The 17,486-nt window shown below is 41.6% G+C and overlaps 1 protein-coding gene across 2 annotated transcripts in view; it reads right to left on the bottom strand.

Annotated features, from left to right (window-relative positions):
• GRHL2 (grainyhead like transcription factor 2) overlaps positions 1–17,486 on the bottom strand; it is a 98,041-nt gene that overhangs the window by 10,505 nt on the left and 70,050 nt on the right. For both annotated transcript variants that reach the window (XM_075213898.1, XM_075213897.1), the window contains exons 11-14: positions 15,954–16,093; positions 5,490–5,521; positions 3,519–3,610; positions 318–403 (exon numbers count right to left, since the gene is read on the bottom strand). In XM_075213898.1, the coding sequence (XP_075069999.1) occupies positions 318–403; positions 3,519–3,610; positions 5,490–5,521; positions 15,954–16,093 (350 nt within the window). The remainder of the gene's footprint in view (positions 1–317; positions 404–3,518; positions 3,611–5,489; positions 5,522–15,953; positions 16,094–17,486) is intronic.

The raw sequence follows: 17,486 nt of genomic DNA, 5'->3' as shown, positions 1-17,486 counted from the left end.
CTCACCGGGGGCCTCGGCCTCACCCCCCCCCCCCCATCTACAGTTTATCTACCCTCTCTTTTCTATCTTAAATTAGGGCACAACTCAGACTCAGTGGATCTTGCAGCTGCTAGCAGACTCTGTGATCATTGGCTGATAGTAGCTCCTCCTCCTCCCCTCCTCTGAATAAGAAACGGAATACGGTCACCAGCAAGGGAAGACAGTAATAATATTATCTATTATTATGCTATATAGAGCAGGTGCTATGGAACTACAAGACCCAGCATGCTCTGTTAGCTTGCGATATAAAGGATAATGACGTTTTATCTTGTACTTACAGCTTCCAACAGCCCTTTCACGGTAGGAAACTTTAACATTAGAGCATCAAATACTTCATCGGTTTCTTTTCTCACATAAAGTAGCACTGAAAAGAAGAAGATAAGAGTGAAAGATGAAACCAGACCGGTTCTATTATATCTGAATGAAAAACCCAAATGGACAATATACTTAGACATTATTACAGTAAGTTGTCATGGGGGAGAGATTGGTGTTATTTATTTATTATACAGAGCCTTGTGGAAAAAGCATTCTTGCAAAAACAATAATAAAAAAAATAAAAACAGTGTCCCTCTGCCCCCATCCCCCTTTACCCAGGAAGGACCTGTAACAAACAGCAGTCAGTACGTTAATTGCGCCACTGATTCCCCTTTTGACCATCCCACATGTGAAACATTCGCTTCCATTTACAGAATGTACTCAGGTGCTTACGTACAGATATGTTGCCACTCCAAATTCAACAGGGTGGAGCTAAACCTTATCTTGGTTTAAAGGATCAAGATTACGCTTTATATTCAGTAGATAAAAAAAAGTTTACACAAAGGCTTTACATTACAGAGCTTCTCATGTAAAGCCTGTAATCCAAATAAAACACGTCAGATTGTTTTCCACCTTTAATGCAACCCACAAAATGAAAAACAAACATACAACTTTAAGGAGAAAGAAATAATAAAAAAAACTACAATACTCCAGTTGCATAAGTATGAACACTCTTCCATAATGGCGTAGTAGCTGTGATCAGAGTTAACCAATCACAATCACCTGCAATTTAGACTTTTTATATCCAGTGTATAATCTTCATACCTTAGCATGAGCTGCAAGAGATACTCTATAAAGGAAAGTGGAAGCACTACCGGTCGGCGTTAGAACTACCGTAATAACGGTAATAATGTACAGGCCGCGTTAGCTTTAACAGTAACACGGCCAATTGAATATGCCCCAATGTGTTATTAGTGAATGTTAACGGTTACCTTTAATGTTTATTATGTTTCACTACAGTTTCTCCCTTTAAATGATCAATTGGTCTAATAGAAAGTGAACCAACCTCCTACTACCTAATTGCTATATTTTTCAAGTTACAGGTACCTATAGGGATGGACGGTCACAATTTTCATCTGAATGATATAAAATCACGTGTCATGTTGCAAAGCCGGTGAGGAACCAGATGAGCTTGGCCAGGCCATGGAGGGGGCATGTTTAGTGCTTTAGACATGCTAGGCTGCCCTCCAATCCCTTTCTCCTCCAAACGCCTCAGCAATGGGATGGGGGAATTCTGCTCAAGGTGAAGTTACGGTGTGCACAGCGTCAGTGCGCCCATGCAGTGCCGCCATTTTGCGTTTGTGGTCATAGTACATAGCTCTCCTCTCCTCTACATAACCTGCTGACAGCTAGAGGGGCTATGCACAACAAGCTATGCACAAACAGCGATGCTTGGTTGCCAGAGTAATATACAAGCTCTATCCCCTACTACTGCACCGTACTCAGGGACGGGCTCATCCGGGAACCAGGGGGCCATCTGCCTCTAAGACCTGTACAGTTTTGTTTGTATCGTGGCCACCAGTCATAACCTTGAACTGTACAGCCTCTGGGTATGACAGCCTCTGTCATACCCAGCAGATGGCTGCTAGCCTATTGATTGGTGGACAGTGCTGGCCATTTACCAATCAAAGTGTCCTGAGGTCCCCACACATTGATTGGTAAATGACTGGAACTATTCACCAATCAGAGAGGTGGGAGTTCTGTCCCAGCATAGCCAAACTGATTCTCCAGCTCATTGTGTGACCACGGGCAGGTTAAGTAATTCATTTAGGTTGCTACCAGAGATCTGCAGGTTATCACCAACAAAGATTGTTGGGGGGGGCTGCATTAAAAAACCACCAGAAATCTTGGGTCTGTATAGTAAAGCCACCAAAGATTTCAGGTGGTCTGCTTTATAAAGCCACTAGAAATTTGGTGGCCTACACTGTATAGTGGACCCAGAGAAGCGTTGACATTAAATAGTTGTCACTAATATGTAATATGTATTATCTGGTGGCCATCGGAATACTCTCTGTATTGTATAGAGATTAAGGGAATGCTCTCTGTATTGTATAGAGAATAAGGGAATGCTCTCTATATTGTATAGAGATTAAGGGAATGCTCTCTGGATTGTATAGAGATTAACGGAATGCTCTCTGTATCATATAGAGATTAACGGAATGTTCTCTGCATTGTATAGAGAATAACTGAATACTCTCTGAATTGTATAGAGATTAACGGAATGTTCTCTGCATTGTATAGAGAATAACTGAATACTCTCTGAATTGTAGAGATTAACGGAATGCTCTCTGCATTGTATAGAGAATAACTGAATACTCTCTGAATTGTAGAGATTAACGGAATGCTCTCTGCATTGTATAGAGAATAACTGAATACTCTCTGAATTGTATAGAGATTAACGGAATGTTCTCTGTATTGTATAGAGATTAACGGAATGTTCTCTGTATTGTATAGAGATTAACGGAATGTTCTCTGTATTGCATAGGGCTCACTTGATTGCTCTCTGTATTTTATATTGATCCATATAATTGTGTTTACACCTCATGCCAAAAGTTGCCAGTCCACCGATCATACTCAAGAAAGTCCAACTATGCGCATGAATCTGTGGTGTCGTCTTATAATTTATATTATAAATGTATGAGTACCAGTAAGGAGGAGAGGAGGCAGGTGGAGATCGGAGGGAATGTTCTAACAGAATAATTATTAGTTAGCAGGAATACCTAAAAGTTTGTAAATCATAAACATAGTCTCTAAAAAACTTATCTCTGGTGAGCAAATGAAAAACTCCTTCCAACAGTAATTTCACGCTTTTCCAAAACTTTCTCATGGTGAAAAGAGTTGGAGGTTTTTTTTTTTCAACTTTATTTTGGACTGGTAGGTTCACCCACTTTAATTCTATTTCATTGGATCATTGCAGTAATTTAGTGAAGGCACCCTTCCATTAGATATAGGGTACTATTTGTTTTTTATAAAGCCAAGCAGGCTTTAAGGAGGGCAACGTTATTTATTTGTACGGCTTTCAGGCTGCCTAACGATAGATCCCTGGGAACGGTAATGGGCACAAATATCCTGTTCATTTTTGCAAGACAAACCATGGATCCACAACTGAGGCTCATACTCCTGTTTTCCTTTTCAGAACGTTGTCACTTTATAAATAATTTCACCTTTTTTGTTTCCTTCTTTGAGTTGCTTTGGCGCAGGAGGACCAAATTCTTCATCCACGGGGCGCAGCATCCTCTTCACCAACACACTGCTCCTGCGCAAAACAACAGATTATTTAGATGTTGTTTCTATAAGTACATGTGTGTGTAATCCCTAGAGGGCAGTGTTCTGTCTATTTCACTTTCTGAACTTCCAGTGTCTGCAATCTCGGCTGTAATTCAGTGATCATTCTACATTTGCAAAATCAAAGCAAAAAGGACACGATTTACATAGTATTTCTCCGCTGGTAACTTGACTGGATTAAATAAAGTTACTAGTGTATAAGATTTCTTCAGGGACGTACTCCTATAATTATTTTTTACACTAGGAGCACATTTTCACCTTGATCTTGTCACCTTTATTTATTCCAGTTTGGAAATTGCACAAACGAAAAAATGGAACACTGGTGTCAGCGCTTATGAAATCAAAGGGAAGTTTTATCTGTACTTGAAGCTTTTAAATGATGGGTGAGGGTAGAGGACAACGGACTGAAGGGAAGTGCAGGGCTAACACTCTGTTGACAACGCTATGAACAAAAGACCAGTTGAAGGTCGATTCTCCAATCATATATTTATGAAGTACTTTGGCTGTATTACCAATCTTGCCTACAGACGGTGTAGACTTCAGTGCTCATTATGTGACTCACTTATTTTGCATATCACAGAGTCTCACATTACAGGCTACCACCATTGTTAATCACTAGAGAAGTTGTGCTATTTAAATAACTGGAGATCCAAGCCCGGTGAGCATTGGGACCCAAATCTTCTGTAGATAAAAATGCAAAAGTCTTAGTTGCACACATTTGCAAATGTATGTTAAAGCCACCCGCCACTCCACGGCGCTTTTGCTAATAGGGTGGTCCTAACTCTAAACAATAAGAGTCCCATATATTTGGGCCATACATATATGTGTTTCTAAATTGAGAGCTAACTTACCAAAGAGGTACCCCAGAAGCCTCCAAACAGCAATTCAGCGCCAGTACTCCCCCTCAGCTATTGACACTAACTGATGGATCACTCAATTAGCAAAAGCGCCGTGGAGTGGCGGGTGGCTTTAACATACATCTGCAAATGTGTGCAACTTAGACTCTTGCCGTTTTATCTACAGTAGAAATGGCAGGTCTTTTGCTAGCTATAGAAGTGTGCTGGGGGATCTCTCTGTGTGTTTGTTCCATTTAGGATAACCCCACCCTTTCAAGCACCTGCTATGAGCCTATAAATTGATTGAGCAACTTCCACTTCTGTATTTGATTGGGACCGAAATACTACAATAAAGTCTGCTCCATGTGTTCATCACCATTTCATGGTAATGGTGTAAACCATTGTTGTTTACTTTTTGGAGCACTGACGGGGGGGCAAGCGCACGTGCACGGGGTAGGGTCAGGGGGGTGACAACGTGATTAGTCAAGGCTGTAACCTCAGAGAAAAACCCAATGCTTACACTTTATTTAGAACTAACATCCTATATAGTTAGTCATTCTGAATGCATGCAAACGCATAACAATACTATGTTAATATACATAACAATAATACTACTGAAAATAATGCATCCTTACAACTGTACCAATCTCTACTCTAAGCCACATTCAGTCCTCTCGTTTCAGCTGTGTCCTCTTCCACTTAGAATGTAAGTTTTCTATTGAGCAGGGTCCGTCAAACCCTTAGTTTTCACATCTGCATTTATTTTGTCTACCTTGTATGTCCCTGTTTTATGTATGTCCCTGTTTTATGCATGTCCTTGTTTTATGTATGTCCTGTCTTCCCTACCACACGGCGCTGCGGAGCACTGTGGAGCCTCAGAAATCTACGATAATATTAATAATAACAACAAATGGCTCTCTGTGAGCCAATAGTAAAGCTTCATCCATGGCTTACGGAATGCTTCATTAAAATGTTAGACACTATTATATTCTAGTGTGAAATTGTTTCACTCACCCTTCTATATCATCATCAGTGTTGTAGAAAACCTGTTTGAGCAAAATAAAAAATAAAGGCATAGTTACAAAACCGTGTATATATTTTAAATATTACAATTAGTTCATCAGTGATGGTTCTGTGATCTATCCTGATTAACTTAAATAAGAATGTGATAATGATTGATCAACAGTCACTGCAACATTGTAAATAGATTAGCGGTAAATACAAAGTGGCTTTATACTAACACAAATTAAATAAAACACAGAAACAATTAGTTACGGGTAGAAAAAGAAAGAGAACATTTTTGCAGCCGACAGTAATTGCGCACTTATTCTGTACACAATATATTACAAATTAGATAAATAAAACATGTTATTCCAGAGAAATAGTTGTGTTTTCTCAAAATTGTTTGTATTGATCCTGACTATAATTCAGAGTATACTGACAGCCAGAGCTCAACACTTTACAATATCTATATAATCTATAATCACCTATTCTCCTTTCCGTTACAATCTAAGTACAACACACACACAACATGATTGACCAATCACAGTACAGTATTTTTGCTTATCATATCCGATCAATATAGGCTTAGATTTGATTGGATATGTGGAAATTCTGGTGTAAAAATTACCCACAGGCTGGGTACACACTACAGGTTTTTCACCCCATTATTGGGCCAAACACACAATAAACAACCATTCGACTCAATATCGCATTAGTGTGTGTGCTCCAATGATCAGAGATTATCATTCTAAAGCACATCGTATCGTTGGATTTGATTTTATAAACGGACTAAAAATCTCTATAAACAATGGAACGATGTCGGGCAAATTCTGCAGTGTGTACGCACTCACAACCAGCAATGTAGGCAGATCTCTATAGAGTTTACAGAGTCACGATCTTTTCAGCTGATGGTTATGACAGATGAAGAGCACAGATCTGAAGGTAAATCTTTTAAAATGTGTATAGTGTGTACACATGAATCGGCTGCTGATCGGGACTTTCAGCCATTGGTAAAATCACTAACGATATCACATTGGGAGAAATTTTCTGTAAGGTGCACCCAGCCTCATTCCCGCGCATCGTTTCACCTAAATACAGAGGTGGGAATAGGCAGGAACACTTTGCAATAACATTCATCTGTTCATTGCCAGATGGTGCAATTCTGAATGGTTTTGATTGTTCAACAGTTGTGCAGAACACCCATATGTCTGGGTGTAAGGGCAGCATTAGATGTCAAGAGTATCTCTCCGCATTGGAAGCAACGTGAGAAAATTGCACGGACAATGGTGCAGCGAAGAGACCAATGATATGTACGACACAGGTTATGACTTCATCAGCATCATTTCTTCTCAGTAATTACTAGGGATGTGCACCGGCGACTTTTGAGGTCTCGTGTTTTGTGTTTTGGATTCGGATTTTCGTTATTTTTGAGGTTCGGATTTGTCTCGCAAAACACTTGAGGAAAGGTCTCGGTTCGGATTTAAGGTATTGGATTCGGATTTTTTTTGAAAAAAACATAAAAAGTTTAAAAATCAAGTTTTTGGGCTTATTTTCACTCCTAGGCTATTATTAACCTCAATAACATTCAATAACAAGCATTTCCACTAATTTACAGTGTATTCTGAACACCTCACAATATAGTTATTAGTCCAAAACGTTGCAACAAGGTATCTTTCTGGACTGCGTAGAGGAGTGGGTCACCACAATATATATTAAAAACCCTGAACTTTTATGAATCGCACCAATAAATGTACCTGGACTGCGTAGAGGAGTGGGTCACCACAATATATATTAAAAACCCTGAACTTTTATGATTCGCACCAATAATTGTACCTGGACTGCGTAGAGGAGTGGGTCACCACAATATCTTAAAAACCCTGAACTTTTATGATTCGCACCAATAATTGTACCTGGACTGCGTAGAGGAGTGGGTCACCACAATATATTAAAAACCCTGAACTTTTATGATTCGCACCAATAATTGTACCTGGACTGCGTAGAGGAGTGGGTCACCACAATATCTTAAAAACCCTGAACTTTTATGATTCGCACCAATAAATGTACCTGGACTGCGTAGAGGAGTGGGTCACCACAATATATATAATAAGAAAACCATCAACTTGTATGATTCGCACCAATAAATGTACCTGGACTGCGTAGAGGAGTGGGTCACCACAATATATATTAAAAACACTGAACTTTTATGAATCACACCAATAAATGTACCTGGACTGCGTAGAGGAGTGGGTCACCACAATATATTAAAAACCCTGAACTTGTATGATTCGCACCAATAATTGTACCTGGACTGCGTAGAGGAGTGGGTCACCACAATATCTTAAAAACCCTGAACTTTTATGATTCGCACCAATAATTGTACCTGGACTGCGTAGAGGAGTGGGTCACCACAATATCTTAAAAACCCTGAACTTTTATGATTCGCACCAATAATTGTACCTGGACTGCGTAGAGGAGTGGGTCACCACAATATCTTAAAAACCCTGAACTTTTAAGATTCGCACCAATAATTGTACCTGGACTGCGTAGAGGAGTGGGTCACCACAATATCTTAAAAACCCTGAACTTTTATGATTCGCACCAATAATTGTACCTGGACTGCGTAGAGGAGTGGGTCACCACAATATCTTAAAAACCCTGAACTTTTATGATTCGCACCAATAAATGTACCTGGACTGCGTAGAGGAGTGGGTCACCACAATATATATAATAAGAAAACCATCAACTTGTATGATTCGCACCAATAAATGTACCTGGACTGCGTAGAGGAGTGGGTCACCACAATATATATTAAAAACACTGAACTTTTATGAATCACACCAATAAATGTACCTGGACTGCGTAGAGGAGTGGGTCACCACAATATATTAAAAACCCTGAACTTGTATGATTCGCACCAATAATTGTACCTGGACTGCGTAGAGGAGTGGGTCACCACAATATCTTAAAAACCCTGAACTTTTATGATTCGCACCAATAATTGTACCTGGACTGCGTAGAGGAGTGGGTCACCACAATATATTAAAAACCCTGAACTTTTATGATTCGCACCAATAATTGTACCTGGACTGCGTAGAGGAGTGGGCACTGGGCACCACAATAAAATATATAAAAAACCTTCAACAGATCTGCATTACACTACACATACGGCTGCTCCTCCATCCTCTCCATCATATACATGTTGGAGTTTTAGCGTGTGACAACCTCTTGTTTTTGATAATGTCAGTGCATTTTGAATATTTTTCAATTTGCCCCACACCACTGAATGTACTATATCTATGATACGCAATACGCATCTATCTATCTTGACTGCGTAGTGTGGTGGCCCCGGTACACAATTTGGTACCGAGGCCACAATATAATTAAAAAACCCTCCACGTGTCTGAATTCCACCAAACAAGTATCTGGACTGCATAGTGGGGTGGCCCCGGTACCCAATTTGATACCGGGGCCACAATACCTCCTCCAAACATGGTACAGACAATTCGTCATTGAGAGACCCCAGACAGACAGGGTCGAAGTGTTATTGTTTGACTTTGTAAACCCAAAAAAATGTCCCTGTTGCACATAGTCGTGCAATGAAGACTGACTTTTTCATTTAAAGGCACGATCTTTAAAGTGTAGTGTTTGTAAGTCTAAGTCATATTATACTTTTGGTAAAATTGGTTTATTTTGTTCCTCTTTATGGTAATTAGTAATAGAATTAAAGTATGAAATAGAATTAAAGTATGAAATAGAATTAAAGTATGAAATAGAATTAAAGTATGAAATAGAGTGGTATAGAGTTGTAGTGTGGTATAGATAGAGTGGTCCACACAATATAATAATAAAACTCTCAACTGGTCTGAATTTCACCAAACAAGTATCTGGACTGCGTAGTGTGGTGGCCCCGGTACACAATTTGGTACAGAGGCCACAATATAATTAAAAAATTGGGCATCAACTGTCACCGTTGTTTAATATCTGATACACCTAAATATGGACTGCACAGTGGAGTGGCCCCGGTAGTAAATTTGGTGCCGGGGCCACAATACCTCCTCCAACTTCCAAGTGTAGTGTTTATAAAGACAGACAGCGTCGAAGTGTTATTAGTTGACTTTCTTAACCCTAAAATTGTCCCTGTTGCAAATATTCGTGCAATGGACAGTTACTTTTTTATTGAAAGACTCAAGCTTTCAAGTGTAGTGTTTATAAAATATAAACAACAATACAGTAGTTTTAGAGCACGTCAATACCTCTTGTTTTAAATTATGACACGGCATTTTACTTTTGGTTTAATTTCTTGAATTTTTTAAAATTTGGTTTTACTTTTTGAACATGGCAAACGACTGTTGATTGGTCATATAATGCCAAAAAAAAAGGTCCAAGATGGAATTGTCCTTGGGCCCTCACACCCACCCTTATGTTGTTTAAATAGGACATGCACACTTTAACAAACCAATCATTTCAGCGACAGGGCCTACCAAACAACTTTGGCTGAAATGATTGGTTTGTTTGGGCCCCCACACCAAAAAAGCTATTCATCTCTCCCTGTACAGACTAAACAGGCTCTACTGAGGCAAGATGTCGTCCTCATCCTCAACCTCTGATTCCTCTCCCCCTACAGTGTGTACTTCCTCCTCATCACACATTATCAATTCGTCCCCGCTGGACTCCACAACCACAGGTCCCTCTGTAGTATCTGGAGGGCAGTGCTGTACTTCATTGAGGAATTGATTATTCATTTTTATAAACATCATTTTTTCAACGTTGTGAGGAAGCAACCTCCTTCGCCGCTCACTGACCAGGTTCCCCGCTGCACTAAAAACTCTTTCCGAGTACACACTGGAGGGGGGACAACTCAGGTAAAATAGAGCCAGTTTGTACAGGGGCTTCCAAACTGCCTTTTTTTCCTGCCAGTAACAATATGGACTGTCTGACATGTCTACTTGGATGGTGTCAGCAAAGTAATCATCCACAATTTTTTCTATTGTGACAGCATCCAATGCAGCGAGAGTAGGCATGTCTGCAATGGTTGGCAGGTCCTTCAGTCCGGACCAGATGTTATCAGCATCCCCGCCAGTGCCTCTTTTGGGAAAACTGAGCTTTTTCCTCGCAGCCATAGATGTGGAAGAAAATGAGGGTGGAGCTGTTGGCATGTCACGGTCCTCTTCAGAGGACAATCTCCTGACCAGCAGGTCTTTGCACCGCTGTAGACTTGTGTCCGCCGGAAACAGAGACACAACATACGCTTTAAACCGAGGATCGAGCACGGTGGCCAGAATGTATTCCTCTGACTTTAAAAGAGTGACCACCCTCGGATCCTGGCAAAGCGTACGAAGGGCTACATCCACAAGAGCTACATGCTTGGTGTAATCGCAATGGCTTACCAGCTCCTCCCTCACTTTCTCCAGCTGCTTCTGCAACAGCCTGATCAGGGGAATGACCTGACTCAAGCTGGCAGTGTCGGAACTGACTTCTCGTGTGGCAAGTTCAAATGGCTGCAGAACCTTGCACAACACGGAAATCAGTCTCCACTGCGCTTGACTGAGGCGCATCCCCACTCCTTTGCCTATGTCGTAGGTGGCTGTGTAGGCCTGAATGGCCTTTTGCTGCTCCTCCATCCTCTGCAGCATATAGAGGGTGGAGTTCCAGCGCGTCACAACCTCTTGTTTGAGGTGATGGCAGGGCAGGTTCATGCTTTTTTGATGTGCCTCTAGTCTGCGGTAGGCACTGGCTGAATGCCGAAAGTGTCCAGCAATTTTGCGCGCCACCGCAAGCATCTCCTGCACACCCCTGTCACTCTTGAGGTAATGCTGCACCACCAAATTAATGGTGTGGGCAAAACATGGGACGTGCTGGAAATTGCCCATATTTAATGCCCGCACAATGTTACTGGCATTGTCTGACACCACAAATCCCCATGAGAGTCTAAGTGGGGTAAGCCACTGGGAGATAATTTCCCTCATTTTCTCTAATATGTTGTCAGCGTTGTGCCTCTTATTAAAGCCTGTAATGCACAATGTTGCCTGCCTTTGCATGAGCAGCCATTTTGTAGATGCTGCTACTGATGCAGCTGTTGCTGTTGCTGCGGAAGGGGATGCATCTACCCAGTGGGCTGTCACAGTCATATAGTCCTTCGTTTGCCCAGAACCACTTGTCCACATGTCCGTGGTTAAGTGGACAGTGGGTACAACCGCATTTTTAAGAGCACTGAGGACACTTGATCGTACTTCTCTGTACATTTTTGGTATCGCCTGCCTAGTGAAGTGGAATCTCGAGGGGATTTGGTACCGGGGACACAATACCTCCATCAACCCTCTAAATCCCACTCCACTGATGGCGGACACCGGGCGCACGTCTAACACCAACATTGCAGTTACAGCCGCAGTTATACGCTTTGCAATAGGGTGACTACTATCGTATTTGGTGGTCATGGCAAACGACTGTTGGACGGTCAATTGTTTTGTGAAAGACTTAGCGGTCTTACGACTTCCCCTCTGGGAAGATGACCGACTAACAGCAGCAACAGCAGCAGTGGCAGTAGTAGGCGTACCGCTGCAGGATTCCTCGGATGAATCCCGTATTGAGGAGGACTCAGTCTGGCTGCTGACTTGGGCTGCAGGACTGAATCTGATGGAGATTGTGGAGGAAGTTGACGAGGAGGGTGTTGCTGGTGTGTATCCAACTGGACCACGGGATTTAGGTGTCCCTGTACCGATGAGGGTCCTAGCCCCAGTTCCTGAACTAACCACTGAACTATGAAGGTTATTCAGGTGACGTATAAGGGAGGATGTTCCTAGGTGGGCAAGATCCTTACCCCTGCTTATTTGAGCTTTACATAAGCTACATATTGCCATACATTGGTTGTCTGGATTTGGATAAAAATAACTCCAGACCGAAGAGGTGCATTTTTTGGTCTTCTGACCAGGCATGACGATGGGCTTTTTCATCCCATGGACATCAGCTGTTTCCCCCCCTGGTGCCTCATTTACAATAACCACATCACCATCCTCATCATCAAGTTCCTCCACAGCACCAGCTACATCATCAATAGCCTCCTCCCGAGCCACCTCTTCCCGTACAGTGATGGGAAGGTCAGGCTTGACAACCACCAACACCCTTGGACTCGCCTTGGGGATTTGTGATAATTTCTCTTTAGAAGGCAGAGTTGTTTGCTGTTTTGTTGCTGACAGCATAACTCTCTTCAATTTTTTGTAGGGGGGGGAGGAGGAGGAGGGCTAAGATCCGTGGGTGAAGCTGAACCACTAGTCATGAACACGGGCCAGGGCCTAAGCCGTTCCTTGCCACTCCGTGTCATAAATGGCATATTGGCAACTTTACGTTTCTCCTCAGATGATTTTAAGTTTCTCTTTTTGCTACTTTTTTTTAACTTGGGCTTTTTGGATTTTACATGCCCGGTACTACGAGATTGGGCATCGGGCTTGGAAGACGACGTTGATGGCATTTCATCGTCTATGTCATGACTAGTGGCAGCAGCTTCAGCATTAGGAGGAAGTGGGTCTTGATCTTTCCCTACTTTATCCTCCAAATTTTTGGTCTCCATTATATGTAGCACAAGATACTGCAGAATGTGTGAACTTGGTAATATTGCAGTACCAATGGACTTATACTGCTGGATTGGTTTTGCAAATTTGGTTATAATTATTATATATTTTTTTTTTTTTAAATTTTTTATTTTTTTTTACTTTTTTTTTATTTTTAAAAAACTTGGGAATAGTGGGGAAATAACTATGCCCTTAGAAGCACAGAGCACAGGACACAGCACCACTGGACTGAACAGGACACGGCACAGGACCCAGCAGCACTACGGAACTCAGCAGGACAGAGCACAGGACACAGCACCACTGGACTGATACTGCAGAATGTGTGAACTTGGTAATATTGCAGTACCAATGGACTTATAATGCTGGATTGGTTTTGCAAATTTGGTTATAATTATTATATATTTTTTTTTTTTTTAATTTTTTATTTTTTTTTACTTTTTTTTTATTTTTAAAAAACTTGGGAATAGTGGGGAAATAACTATGCCCTTAGAAGCACAGAGCACAGGACACAGCACCACTGGACTGAACAGGACACGGCACAGGACCCAGCAGCACTACGGAACTCAGCAGGACAGAGCACAGGACACAGCACCACTGGACTGATACTGCAGAATGTGTGAACTTGGTAATATTGCAGTACCAATGGACTTATAATGCTGGATTGGTTTTGCAAATTTGGTTATAATTATTATATTTTTTTTTTTTTTTTAAATGTTTTATTTTTTTTTACTTTTTTTTTATTTTTTAAAAACTTGGGAATAATGGGGAAATAACTATGCCCTTAGAAGCACAGAGCACAGGACACAGCACCACTGGACTGAACAGGACACGGCACAGGACCCAGCAACACTACGGAACTCAGCAGGACAGAGCACAGGACACAGCACCACTGGACTGATACTGCAGAATGTGTAAACTTTGTAATATTGCAGTACCACTGGACTTTTACTGCTGAATGTGTGAACTTGGTAATATTGCAGTACCAATGGGCTTATACTGCAGGATTGGTTGTGCAAATTTTGTGGTAATTAAAAAATATTAAAGTAGTTTTTGGTATTTTTTAAAAAAACTTTTTTTTATTTTTTTAAACACAGGGGAATATTGGGGAAATAACTATGCCCTTAGAAGCACAGAGCACAGGACACAGCACCACTGGACTGAACAGGACACAGCACAGGACCCAGCAGCACCACTGACCTCAGAAGGACAGAGCACAGCACACAGCACCACTGGACTGATACTGCAGAACACAGCACAGCACAGCACAGCACAGCACAGCACAGCACAGCACAGCACAGAACTAAACAGCACAGAACTAAACAGCACAGCACAGCACAGCACAGCACAGCACAGCACAGCACAGAACTAAACAGCACAGAACTAAACAGCACAGAGGACCACCTAACACACCCTCCCTCTACCCTGATCAATGCCCGAGTGAAGATGGCGGCGACTAGCGGGGAATTTATAGGATCCGAGTATCGCGAGATCCGACAACGGGATTATGAGTCAGAGCCTCAGTTTCACTTTTGAATTTGGCGCCAATACCCGGATCTGTCTCGGATCCGACTCGGATCCGCAACGTTCGGGTGGGCTCGGATTTCATAAATCCGAGTGCGCTCATCCCTAGTAATTACCATACATGACACAGTACAAAGGTCGACGGATCTCTGTGCTGTACTACTCCAATGTGGTTTTCTTACGTTGATTGCTGTTTGAGAAAAACTCCTTATAGAGAATTGGTAGCTTTCAGTACGAAATGGTTGATAACGGAAAACGATAGCTTGCACCACCTACACAACAAATAATAAACTGCAAAATACTCAAGTTCCATCGAGGTAAGGGTCAATTAATGTAAGGGATATTTTATCACTGCAATGAGAGGTGATGAGATGAGTCAGATTGTCACGATGGGGCGCTCAGTGATAAACATGTCTTCATGTGTGGCACGTGTCTTAGACAAGGCGCACCTAGAAACTATCTTGGAAAGTGCAAAATGTGTCCTATTTAGAGTATAGGATGAGACTCACCGCCAGCCAGAGCCATAGCTAGAAATGTTAGCTCCAGGGGCAAGTAGAAAATGTGATGCTCCCCTAAACCCTTGATTGTAACAAAATCAATGTAAAATATCCATTCCCTGTGCCCCCCTTCACACTGACTGCCCCCTCTCGCACAGCACTAGTTACGGCCCTGCCGCAAGCTCTATTCTAGTACAACATTTTATTAAAAAAACTGTAATAATGAGCACCCTCCAAGTCTTTATCCAATTTCAGAAACCTCACTCTGCCAGATGAAATCTGGTTTCGGCACTGTGTCATGACACACCACTGCACCCACTTCTTACTGCGCTGGCAGAAATCTAGATGCATATGCACAGAATGAGATCCACGGCACCTCAAAACAGCATTTTGAATATTGCCCTCCTGGAGATCCCGGAGGGGAAGGGGCCGTGTGATGATGTAGGCGGAGGGGCTAGGCGAATCGCGTCATTTTGGCCCCGCGCCCGGTGAGAAAATTATTCAAACGCATCATTATACCCCGGGAGCAGGCCACAATTACACGATTCCCCGAGAATCGCATCATGGAGACTCCAAATTCTGCCCACTTCACTAAGAAGTGGGCAGATGGGGGAGAATGCCCAGCTCTCCCGGGAGTCCAGGAGACCTACCAGGATTTCGGGAGTCTCCCAGACATTCCGTGAGAGTGGGCAAGTATCATTTTGCCTCTTGTGCTTTGTAATTGAGGCCCACAGCTGTACAGCAATGTATTAAAATTAAAATGTTATTTTAGATACAAATTTTGCATAAGTTGAGGCCAACAGACCTCTGAAGTAGACATGACAATGAACCGACTGCCATACTGCAATACAAATGCCCATTTTCTGTGATTATAGCATGAAAGCTGAGATTACCTGTCCAGTCCTTTGTAAGTTTCCAAAGTGAACATCTGGTATGAAGAGCACTGGCTGGGAGTCCAGGTCAGTCATTGTTTTGAAGAAGGTGATGTCGCTTTTCTTCTGCAGGGCCACCGCTAACAACTTCCCATCAGATGCTAAATACAAATTACCAAAACAATGGAATCAATGGACTGAAATGGATTGTTTGTTAAAGCAAATTTATTCACTTTGTAGGGCATTATACCAGATAAGTCACGCATCTTTTTAATGTCGGCAAATTAGGACTGTCCTGCCAAAGTCAGGACAGTTGGAATGTAAATTATGTTTGCCTGTGCCCATCAATAACTAAATATATAAATTATATATATATATATATATATATATATATATATATATATACATATATATATATATATATCACTGGGTTAGGGGACCAGGTGCTATCTCCTGGGGTAGACGGTAGTGTACAGCAGCAGAGAAGTCACAAACGGCCAAGGTTTTGTTACAACTGGCCTCAGTCAGTATTATTAAACAGAAAAAAAGAAACACTTCAAAATACACACCTTGCCTGTCCAGCACTAACTAAAAACACAGGAACACCCACTCTCCTGTGAAGGACCTTGTGTCCCATGTACAAACAAAATATAGCAGTAATTGGTCACCATTTGCAGAGTCTCTCAGGAGGCATCCAACCTCCTCCCCAGGTCTGAGAGACAGAGGAAACGGCTCAGCAGCTTTTTAAAACACCTCTCACAGATGCAACCATTAATCAGTGTGTTGTCAGACTGGCAGAACAAAAGACTTGGACTGGGCCTTAAAAATCTAGCTCACCCTTCTCTCTCCATTTACACCTCGGGACCCTTATCAGTTTTTCCTAAAACTGTACATCGCATCTGAACATACTCTTTGGGAAGCTTTTCCCAAACACCAGCATATAAGACAGACAGCCTGGGATATATATACCTGTCACTTTACACTCTCCCAGTGCTTCTGTCACTATATATATATATATATATATATATATACTTAGCTCTCCCAGTGATATATTTTTTTATATATCCAGGCAATAAGTGATTTTTTTTTAATTGCCACAATAAGCAACGTTAAAATTAAAAAAATCAGATTTAGTAAAGCAATTGGGAGAATAATAACAAACAAGTCTTTGTTCCTGTTTATAAGACAATGAAGTAGACAGAGTAGACAGAGAAAGCCGTCACCAAACTCACAAGGGGTAAGTGACATGGATATTGGTTCAGTTTACAAAATCACTGTGTACAAAAGGTTTGTCAGTAATGCCACTGTGATAGTGAATGGACTGGATGAGTTCTCACTAACATATTGAATCAGCTTAGATAGTGGCTGCCTTCCAAGTATGTAGGTGAATGATGTTCTCTAATAGAAAGCTTGGATGAAGCACCTGTGGAGAAACATGGTTTGAGCTTCCATATGTCCCAGTTTGTGCAAGTCAGCCCCCTATTTTTCATGGACAAAATCTTTTATACACAATACATATTTTCTCATCACAGAAACTCCTAATAAACCAGAATT

The sequence above is a fragment of the Mixophyes fleayi genome, chromosome 5 (genome assembly GCF_038048845.1).
Source record: "Mixophyes fleayi isolate aMixFle1 chromosome 5, aMixFle1.hap1, whole genome shotgun sequence".
NCBI lineage: Eukaryota > Metazoa > Chordata > Amphibia > Anura > Limnodynastidae > Mixophyes > Mixophyes fleayi.
The sequence above is the reverse complement of the archived record's forward strand: the minus strand, read 5'-3'. Positions and strand labels throughout refer to the sequence as shown.